This window comes from Erpetoichthys calabaricus, chromosome 3 (assembly GCF_900747795.2).
Source record: "Erpetoichthys calabaricus chromosome 3, fErpCal1.3, whole genome shotgun sequence".
Classification (NCBI taxonomy): Eukaryota; Metazoa; Chordata; class Cladistia; order Polypteriformes; family Polypteridae; genus Erpetoichthys; species Erpetoichthys calabaricus.
Genome location: NC_041396.2, coordinates 188,744,825 through 188,756,550, shown reverse-complemented (window position 1 = coordinate 188,756,550; position 11,726 = coordinate 188,744,825). Strand labels below are relative to the sequence as shown.

General features: G+C 36.9%; 1 protein-coding gene across 3 annotated transcripts in view; it reads left to right on the top strand.

Annotated features, from left to right (window-relative positions):
- The window catches only part of armc2 (armadillo repeat containing 2), a 222,293-nt gene that overhangs the window by 107,322 nt on the left and 103,245 nt on the right, over positions 1–11,726 (top strand). For all 3 annotated transcript variants that reach the window (XM_028797612.2, XM_051925611.1, XM_028797613.2), the window contains exon 11: positions 10,170–10,272. In XM_028797612.2, the coding sequence (XP_028653445.1) occupies positions 10,170–10,272 (103 nt within the window). The remainder of the gene's footprint in view (positions 1–10,169; positions 10,273–11,726) is intronic.

Below are 11,726 nucleotides of genomic sequence, written 5' to 3'. Positions count from 1 at the left end.
GACTAGGTTACCTGCCCTGAACGCACATCCTTTGACATTCCAGCTGAGTCAATAGAACACTTCCTTTTGTGCTGTTTAAAAGTACAACAGATTGCAGATCTATATGGTGTATCAGAAAAGATAATCACAAGGTGAATGAGCCAGTGTTATATACGGTGAGCTGCACTATTATCAGTTTAGACAATTTGACACATAAAGCCCAAAGCAGCACCAACTAATATTTTGAACTGAATATTTGAGTCTTGTTTTATGAGTATAAATCAGGTGCATATTCAGATCTACTTTTTCATAACTTTACAGCTCTGTTCAGTGGCAAACATGATACGTGATAAAATAGAAATTTCTTGCTAAAACTTATTTTGTATCTTTGTAAGCATTGAATCCTTGATCCAGTCAGGTTAAATATCCTAGTGTCTTTTCAGTCCTATCTGACCACTATGAAGATGAATGTTGTTAATAGAAATAACTTTGTACTGATTCCTCTACTCCCTCTTACTTCATATTGGTCAGTGGTTTTCTCTCTTCTATCCAGTTTGGGTTTAGGAGACCCAAACTGAAATATACTGTCTGCAGGGATAAGGGCAATGCAGGTGTCTCATTTTCAGTTTTAGAGTTATACTATTGGGCTTATATGTTATGTACACTTTGCAGCCTGTAAAGTGGTAAAGCCCTTCAATCCTCTGAGGTTGGTTTCCCATCAGTCTGTAATTACACTCCCTTATACTGCATATTAAATTCAATTAAATGGGCAGTTTGGGTTTACTTTGCATTGTGTTTGGTTCTTTATCTGGCATTTTAATTTCCTTTAATTTTATATAAAGAATTTATTACAAAAATAGATATACTTCTAGCTTGTATATCTTCTTTTACTCAAATCAGGACCTCCAAATGAAAAAATGCCCTGGCACTCTTCTGGGCATGTGTTGTTATTACATGACCTGGTATTACAGCCCAGACCAAGCTTATCCTGTTTCACATTCACTTATTTCAGTGCTTTGCTGGCAGACAACTTGCAGCTGAATATTGATTTCTGCTTGGTGTACCCTGTTATCTTTGCAGCCCAGCATCATCATTACCTTTCATGCTTTAGTGGCCATTTATTTTCTTTCACTATCCAATGTTAATCATAGTTGTAGTTTTCTCCACTTGCTTTAATTAAAGGTGGAACAGAAACTTTTGGGGAATAACTACCACTTTCCAAAGAAATTTTTAATTTTCCTCTCCAACAATTGTATTGTTGTAAGATGTGCCTTATAAACCAACAGTAGCTACATAAGTCGGGGGAGCACGTTATATCAAGGCTTTAAACATGCCTGGAAGACCAGTTCTCTGTATTATTTTAAGTTCAAATGTGTACCTGGTCCGGCATCTCCTTTATGCTGTCTCTATCATTAACCTTGGACCTATACCATTTCCCCAGCTTTTTGACTGACTGTTCTCTGACAATAGAATGGTAAATCCCTCTATTTTAAATAAAACTGGTCTTAGAAATAACACATAACAACAACAAATATTTTTAAAATGTTTCCTTTACTTTTTCATAACCTCTTTAACACACTACTTCTCCGCTGCAAAGCGCGGGTATTTTGCTAGTATATATATATATATATATACACACACATACACATATATTATATATATATATATATATATATATATATATATATATATATATATACACATATATATGTATACACATATATATATGTATACATACATATACACACATACATGCAGTTTCAGTAACATAGAAATCAATATAAACAACATTAACATCATTATCATATGAGAATATGAAGTAATATATAAGAAGCACATTTCATATAAATATAAATTATTAAACAGTAAAATCTTCTTCTGTAATTTGCTACCGTGGCTATTCGTTTGTCTGTCCAGGATTTTAAATCACCTGTAGCTCGCAAACCGTTTCACCTATTGACTTGAAATCTGGTACACATATAGTACGTCACGTCTACTATCCGCTTTATGGGTGATGATTGTATTACTCTTTTTATCTTTATTTTATTTTATTGTAGAATCAACTCCTATCTGCGCACACCAGGGCGGCCGTGGGCGGATGCGTATGGTGTATTCACTCCACGTTATCGTGCATTGCGCTGTCACTGGTATTTTGATAAAAGAATTTGAACAACATATAAGAAGCGTATAAATTATTAAACAGTAAAACATTAACATTTAAGAAGTAAAGTTACATTAAGTACTACTGCAGTGCCTTCGGGTATACCTCATTTTTTGTTTGCCCATTACATGCTTAAATGTATACATTTTTTGGTGTACCTACCCGAGAACACGCGACATATAACCGAGCGTGGGAGAAGCATGGATTTTAAACACGCGTTGAGTTCATCTGCTGGTCTCCCTCGTGGAATAACTGGTAATGTTTGACTAAAATCTACAGCGAGTAAAACGACATTACCTCCTTTTTTTTTTTTTACGATCTCTGAGATCTTGCTTTTTTCGGTTCAAGGCTTCATAAGCTCTTTTATGTTCTATGGTGTACTTATCCCAAACCATCATCTTTGAATGTTGCAAGACTTTCGCCTTGTATGTAGATCGGGGTAATTACATTCATTGCATTCCTAGTCTGAATCACAATCTGATTGTATGGGTGGTAACCTGGCACTGTAGGGTTGCCACCCGTCCTTTAAAATACGGAATCGTCCCGTATTTGAGAATGAAATTGCACGTCCCGTTTTGAATCAATACGGGACGGGATTTGTCCCGTATTTTTTTTATCATTTTTTTTAAAGCAGCGTCTCATGCAGATCATCCCACACGCATTTTATGAAGATGCCTCCTTTCCTACTTTTGATTGGGTAATACTTGATGTCATCGTTAGTTTGATTGGTCTTTTTAACTGTCCAGTGAGGAGGGCGGGTCTTTTAAGTAGAGTCTGCAAAGTGTTGGCACTGGGATGTGGCACCCGCTGCAGTATGTGTCCCTTATTTTTTTGTATTAAAAGTGGTAACCCTACCTGGCAGGTAACACTTATGTTTGGTCATGAAGTCGTCTAAAATCCGCCACGTGCCCTCTTTTAATTGCGAGAAGCAGATATATATAGCCAAATTCTCACGCTTCGTTGCGGCGAAGTACTGCTTTTAATTTTTTAAGAAGAAAAGAAAACCTTTTTAAACGGATCGAAAATATACCAATAACAATTTGTTAAGGATCTGTTTTTTTGTGAACCTCGCTTTTCACAGCTGTCGCACTACGGCGTGTGTTTCGTTTATTTGACAGTATGTAGATCGTGGTAATTACATTCATGGCATTCGTTTTCTGAATCACAATCTGACTGTATGGGTGGTTACCTGCCAGATTACGCTTGTGGTTGGTCAGGAAGTTGCCTTACATCCGCCACGTGCCCTCTTTCTGTTCCCAGAAGCTGATCATAGAATGGTTTTAATAGTTTACTTTCAAATAATGCAAAGAGTATGCGACATGTGTTTCTCCCTAATTCTGGGCTCATCAGGCGTACACAGTCACTGCATCCCCTCTCGGAAATCGAATCTCTATCATCAGCGCCAGAGTTGAAGCCCCTAACGTTGCGGTCAGCAAGTCGGCTAACATCCGCCATGTGCCGTCTTTCACTTACGAGAAGCAGATCATAGAATGTTTGAAACTGTTGCCCCTAACGTTGCGCTACGGCGTGTGGTTCGTTTATACCTCGTGCAGCCTTGTCCATAATGGCTGTCAGTTTTGTTTTAATTCTCTCCTTTGCTACTATTTCCTGGGGTGGCAGAGTGTGTCCCCTAACTGAGCTTGCTCTTTTAGTTTGTTGATTTGGTGAGCTTCTCTGGAAGTGGCATTACCTGCCCAGCACACCACAGCATGGAAATTCACACTGGCCATCACAGAGTTGTAGAAGATATGAAGAATGTCACTACCAACATTAGAGGAGCACAGTTTCCTATGGAGAGGATGAGATTGCTGTTCCCTTTCATATATAGTTACTCTGTGTTAGGAGACCAGTCCAACCTATCATTCATGTAGAACCCCAAGTACTTTTAGGAGCGCAACACCTGTACATCCACTCCCTGTGTAATGACCAGACCTAGAGGCTTTTTGCTACAGTGAAAGTCAATAACCAGTTCCTTGGTTTTGCTGATGTTTAGTTGCAGACAATTATTTCTGCACCAAGAAACAAAGTCCTCCACCTAACTCCTATACTCTGTATGATCAACATAATATACCCCATTAATGCAGAGTCATCTGAGAATTTTTGCAAGAGACATGACCTTGGGTTATATTTATAGTCGGAGGTTTACAGCGTGAAGTTAAATGAAAACAAATAGCACTTTAACATAAAGAAAGTCTTGGGATGTGGCAATAGAGAATTCTGAGTATTAATAATAAAATAATACCTGTATATGCATGGCAAGCCTTATTTCCTAGGAGACACTTCATAAAGACGTACAGTGATACAGGCTGCAGGTCATGCTACCATTTCACCCCACCTTATGTATAAACATTTATATCTGAAATGTCAAACTTTTTTTTACTGATTAAAATTAGAAGTAGATAACATTCCATACAATCATTTCAAATTTAATAAAGCAAAATTCAACCCCCAATCAAGAGAAAGAGAGGAGAGCCAACAACCAAAGCTACTCTTTTAAGCAGCAAGAAAGGAAGAGTATTCTTTTCTTCGAAATGGAAGCTTATTCTAAAATGTTATTAATGAGATCCTGCCATATTTTAAAAAAAGTTCTGAATAGATCCTGTAAGTGAAAATTTGATATTTCCAATTTCAAGTAATATAGAACATCACTTACTCCCTGACTTGAAAGTGGTGGGGAGGGATTCTTCCAGTTGAGCAAGATAAGTCTACATGCTAGTCATGAGGTAAAGTCAATTACAGTTTGTTTGTTCATCTCTACTTTAAGCCTGTCTAGGAGTACACCAAACACAGCCGTTAATGGGTTCGAAGTGATTGTTACACCAAGGCTGTCTGATGGGCATTCATTTTTTTTGTCCAAAATGTTGTTAATTTGGTGCATATCTAGAACATGTGGCCCAGTGAGTCTGGAGCTAGATTACAATGTTCACAGGTTGATACATTTGCCCTGGATACATTTTGGACAATTTTAAACAAGATAAATGCACTCGATAAAAAAATTAAGTTGAATGATGTGGAGCTAGAGTGTATTCTGTGCATGGCTGCCTTCTAATTCTTTTCTGAAATACTAAGTGACAGATCCTTTCCCCAATGTACCCTGGACTCTTTGAAAGGAAAGGACTTTAAAATATTTTTATAAATAGTAGAGATGCTATCTGAGTCTGAGACTGATCAATATTTCTTCCGGAAATAAAGTAGGTGGGAGGTGAGGAAAATTGGGCAGGTTCTGCTTAGCAAAGTTTCTAGCTTGAAATAAGTGAAAGAATTGTGTTGATGAGAAGTTAAATTTGAAGCCTAATTGTTCGTACGAACAATATATTATCTAAGTATAAGTCTCTTGAGTGTTTTAATCCTGGACATTTTCCAACATTAAAAACTGTATATGTCTGAGAGGGTGGAGAAAGGTGGTTGTCATGTAGCAGTGCAACAGATAAAAATGTCTTAAGTGCTTCCTTCATTGCTTTCATATTCTGAAAGAATGAAGCACAATTGGATTATTAGTGTATTGACAATAGTTTCTATTAATTGGGGCACAAAGCAAGGAATTTAAAGAAGTACTGCAACATTTTACTTCTATTGTAGACCAGGCTTGTGTATATTCATTGATTTGTGTTGATGTCCAGGTCTTTATAGCTTGTAAAAAATGCCGCTCAGTAATAAAGTTAAGTAGTGCCAGTAGTACCATGCCCCCTTCTACTTTAGGTCATTGAAGAGTTGCTATTTGTATGCATGGATGTTTTGAATTTCAGATAAATGAGGTTATGATTGAATCTAATTTCTTAAAATATGACTTCTTAATGTATGTAGGGATGCTTTGAAATAGGAAACGAAGCTTGGGAAGGATGTTCATCTTAAAAATGTTGATTTTTCCTGCTAATGTAAAATGGAGAATACACTACCTATTTATGTCTATAGTAGTTTAATTTTGTTGGAAAAGAGCTTTATATTTACTTGTTATATTTACACCTAGATTTTTAAACTGCTAAGATAAATGGGAAGGTGTCCAGTCCAATATCGTGTGCTAGAAAATTCACTGGAAAAAGCACACTTTTACTCAAATTGATTTTGTGCCCGGATATCTTTTGAATATCTGCTTTTGCTTTTATGACTGGTGGCACAGAATTTTATGAGTCAGATATACATAGTACCATATCATCTGCATATAGTAATATTTTCTGTTTAAGTACTTCTCTGAAAATCCCCATTATCTCTGATGCATTTCAAAAGTATACAGCTAGTGGTTCAATGGGGATTGCAAAGAGCAAAGGTGATAAGGGGCATCCTTGTCAAGTACCACGTTCTTGTTTGAAGTAGTCTGAAATAATTTTGTTAATACGAACTGAGGCCTTTGGACTAGTATAAAGTAGTTTGATCCATGCATATCAGTTTGGGCCGAACCCAAATTTGTGTAAAGTGGTGACCATATCAAATGTTTTTTCTGCATCTAAAAATAATAAGATCTCTGGGTGTTAGATTTAATGGGTGAAAGTATTATATTAAACAAAAGTCGAAGTGTCTGCCTTTAATAAATACTGTTTGGTCTTGTTATGTTACAGAGGTGTCACTTACTTAATCCATCTGACTAGAACTTTGGAGAGTATCTTAATGTCATTATTTAGAAGTGAGATTGGTCTGTATGATGCATATTGTAGTACGTCCTTATTTTTCTTAGGAAAGATGGTAATTAATGCTTGGCAAAAAGTTTAAGGTAGAATTTTATTGTCTTTAGCCTTTATCAGCTTTGCTAATAATAGTGGAGCTAACTTATTTGAATTTTTTTTTTATATAAAATCCCACTGGGTAGCCATCAGGGCAGGTGCTTTTCCACTTTGAATTGAGTTTATAGCATCTAGTAATTCTGAAAGTGTCAGAGGTTTATCCAATTCCACACCAGTAAGAGTATCTAACTGTGGTGTCTGTAATGAATCAAAAAACTCCTTAGATTGCTTCTTATCTTCTTTAATCTGAGAGGAATATAAGGACTTATAGTACTCTCTAAATGTAAGTGTAAGTTATATTTTTATGGTCAGTAATTTTGTCTCTGTCTGTGTTGGTAATTGCTGTTATTGCATTGCGGAGTTCCTGTGGTGGATTTGTTAGGTTATGATCTTATTGGTCTCCATGTTCATAATAATGATGTTGCAATTTAAAGATGAGCTGTTCTGTTTCTTTAGTAGTCAAAGATTAAATTCTGATTGCAAAACCTGTCTTTTCCTGTTAAGCACCTCATTTGAAGTCCTGCTGTATTCTAGATCTATTATGGTAATTTCGCTGATTAACTCAGATGCCTTCTTGGTTTCCAGTTTCTTTTTGTGAGAAAGATATGAAATAATCTGTCCTCTTAAAAATGCCTTCAGAGTTTCCCAGAGTGTTTGGTCTTGCCACTCAGTGTTCTGAGAGTGCTGTAAAGGGTGCAGTACTCATGTTTGGATGCTGCTTTTTGCAGGTTGGCTGCCACTTTGTTCCAGTACGCCTCCCGTTCTGCTCTCATCTTCTGACAAACCTCACAGTTTAGCTGTCAATAGAGTTTGCCTGTTTTCATTTTGTTACAACATCTTGGCACTGGTCTGAGATCCTGGGTTGCGTTCAACTGCGGGTAATGGGGCACAGTAGTTTGGCACATTTCAGGATAGTTTCAGATATTTTTTCTTTTTACTTTTCTTCTGCATTCACATTGTCCAGTGGATCCAATGCTACAAATCGTTTGGAAAGGGCCAACTGGAATTCTCGCTTGCAGGTGGAGTCCAACAGGTGCGACCAGTCAATCTTGGCTTGGGGTAGTTGTTTGCACTTGAATCATTGAAGGTGTAGCCACACTGTGGCCAGGACAAGGTAATAATTGGATCCACAGTCTGGTCCCCTTATGGCGCATACATCCTAAAGTGATGACCGGAATTGTGAACTGATCAAAACACAGTCAAATACTGCTGAATCCTTCCCAGATGGCTTACACCATGTGAGCTGGTGTGGGTGCTAGGAGATACTATTTCCTACGACCAAGTCGTTTGATGTGGCAAAGGACAACAGGTGCATAACGCTATATTTATTTCATGTTGAAATGTACCCAATGCTGCTTCCCATCCAGACCTATCGGTGCAGATGTGGGTGTTGAAATTGCCGGGCAGAATGGTCATCTCGGTTATAGGAATCAAGTTCAGTACATTTTGAAGCTATGTGTAAAATTCATCCTTGGCTTGATCAGCGCTGGCCTCTGTGCTGCCAACTGGCTTGATATTGGTTGAAAAACAACTGCACTTTTGATGGCTCGACTGTCCACCATGAATCCTATGCCTGCTTCTCATTTCTTGCCCCCTGAGTAGAAGAGGGCCATTGTTTCATCAATAGTTGGATGATCGTTGTCCCAGATTAGGTGAGTCTCATTTCAGATAATGCTGCTATCGATATTTTGCATTTCGATAGTTCTTACGTAATGATTTCCTTTTGGCTAATGTTATGTCCAGTTTGTACATTCTATGCGGCTACTCAAATCTTCATTTTTGGCATAATGAATTTCTTATTTCTACTAATTATCCATTTTTCACCAGCATCCTGGGTCTCAAGTGCTGGCACATAGGCTGCCCCAGATGCAGTAGCCTGGTTTCCCTAGTTTCCTTGTTCTGGTTGTTTTAGCAGATTGACCACCATCCTCCTTTTGCAGCTGGGCTTGGCCACATGCTTGGTAGAGTTTCTTGGTGATGGTATAATTAGAATGAGTAAATCTGTTTCTAGGTAAGTTATTTAACAATATAAATTCCTGTGAAGTTTTGCAGAGTACTCTGATATGCACTGGAAGAACTTCTTGTCACCAACATAAGCTTTAACCACATCAAACTATGACTTTTCTATTTGAGATTTGGAGTTGAAGAGCTTTTGCTACTTTCACAGTATGTTTGTTCTTATTAAAATGGATCAATACAAATATAATTAACCACACTTTCCTCTTGCTCTCAGCTTTTTTCAAGGTAAGAAAATAACTGGGTAAGAAAATAACTGGGTAACACAGATTAGGTGCCCCTTATAATTCATTTATTAGTCAAATACTATCAGTGCAGAGCAATAATAAAGTGATTATTAATTCTGTGTTGTGGCATATTAAAATAATGTTGATGGTTTAAGTAGATGATAACATGTCTTGCAATACTACATACTTCAGTATAAGGCTTATGAATCCTTATTTCAGTTATAATATGACCAAATGAAGCCCCTGTATTCTCAAGTAATTTTACCAATGGATTTTGTTTTCCTAACCTAATTATCTAGGACATAGTCATGGGGCATCTAGAGCGTATCCCAACAACAACTAGGCATGAGACAGGAACAGCACACCTGGACAGTTTTGCAGTCCATCACAGGGAGAACACACACTTCCGCATACACACTGGGGCCATTTGAGCAATGTTAGTTCACTTAACATGCAAATCTTTGGACTGGAGCAGGAAATCGGAGCACCCGAGGAAACACACCCACAATCTGAAGCTGATTTCTAAAAAAAAGGCATTACAATAACCACTTTAAAGAACTTGGATATAATACATAACAATAAACTTATATTAATTACTTTCCGATTAAGATTTCATGGTAATAAAAATAAACTTATGTTTATTTTCAACATAATTCCAAACTACAGGCAGTCATGATAATTTCAGCAATTGGTTTGAATCCTTTTACAGTGCATGAAATATTTCTTGACTTCCAGTTCAAAGACTCTGAAGATATCAATGTAAAAGCCATACAGCAGCTAATCACTTTGAAACCATCTCTTATCTGTTTTTACCTTGCACAAATTCACATTAAATCTGCAGAGCCACCAGGTTTCTTTAGAGAAGTCTTTAAATGTCATGATCTCCATATCAGAACAATTGTAAAAGTGCCATTATGCTTGTGTTTGACAGCTTAAAGATTCGTCTTTATGTCACTATCATCAGATCAGAATCTACATGTGTGTTTATTTCAAGACAATATTAGTCTAATTGTGTTTTGTAATGATAAATTGTGAACTGTGGTATTTTTGTTGTTTTCGTTTTTCTTTTAGCTCAGCGTTACTGGAAATAATCTCCTCAATGTTTGCAAACTTGTATTTAAAATTAGTAGAAGCGAGAACAATGACATATTGTTTCAACAAAATACTATAACAGGTGAGTGATCAATGTATAATTTTTTTTTTTAACTTTTCAAAATGAGTGCTGGAAAAGGTGTGAGGAAGCAGGCACCTCAGTTCTAATAATGACTTCAGACTTGAACACCCACAACACTGATTATGTTAACATAAGCTACTGGGTCTGCTCCATACCTGCAGCAGTATTCCTTTATAATGCTTCAAAGTGACTGCTCTCTTATAAGTAGGCAAGCCAGAAGTTTTTTAATTTTTTAATTTTTGTGTAATTCTTGACTTTGTTTAATGTGGAATTGTTATCTTTATTTAGAATATTTCTTGAGATTTGAATTTCTGTAAAAAGCTGAATTTTCCCTTTGGGCAAGATTATATCTACTGTATGTATCTGCTTCCTTCCTGTGTTGATGACACTGTGCATTCTGGGTGGTTGCTTAGACGCAAGTGGTCAAGGTGGACTCTTGAGTGTAATGAGTGTTTTGAACATTTTCAAACCTTTTTTCTTTTCCATTTCATTTTCCTGTCTTCTCTTTTGCACTGTTAACTGTTATGTTTGTTTTTGTGCTTTTTTTATGCTGAGTGGCGTACGACAACAGCACCCAGAATGGCTGCAAATTTAAAGAACTTGAGCCACCGCCATGGGATGAAACTTCTATTAGAGAGGTTTGTCCTGTTGGAGATGGTGGCACTGGCAGTCAGTCACGTGGTTGGTTGCAAAAATATGAATTCAGCTTCTAGAATGAGTGGCTTATTTGTTTTACTCTTGAGCTCAGGGAATCTGGTTTCAACAGTGGAGGAGAAGGGAGTAGTTACAAATTAATATTTTGTGCAGGTCACTCTGTTGATGTGATTATTTTAAATGTACCACTGTTTATTAACACTAGAATCCCTGAAGCCTATGAGAAAACTCGTAATCCTGGCCCACCTTAAATTCCTTCGCACCTCTCCATCAGCGTTTTTTGTTTTGTAAATGGGTCAATTTCCATAATGTTTACCACTAAAGAACTTGTGAGATTAAAGAACATCACTAGTAAATTGACAAAAAAGTCCAAACAATCAAAATAATGGAATAGTTTATTAGGAAATCCCCCTGCCCCTCCACTGTATTTGTTGTGGTCTATTTGTTTGGTGCTGAGAAGTTTTATACCTTCAATCAGTATGGTGAGTTTTAAAATGGGAAGTGTAAATATTTATGGAGGGAGTAATCCCAATAAGAAGCTAATTCTCTTTGAGTTTATAGCCCATAGTACTAGGGTGTTGTACCATGTTAGCCATTATGAATGTAGTAAAAAGTCAAGCAAAATGACACCTTTTATTGGCTAGCTTAAAAGATTACAATATGCAAGCTTTCGAGGCAACTCAGGCCCTTTCTTTGAAAGCTTACATATTGTAATCTTTTTAGTTAGCCAATAAAAGGTGTCATTTTGCTTGACTTTTCACTACAGTTTATAGCCCAGAAACATCTGACAATCACATTCT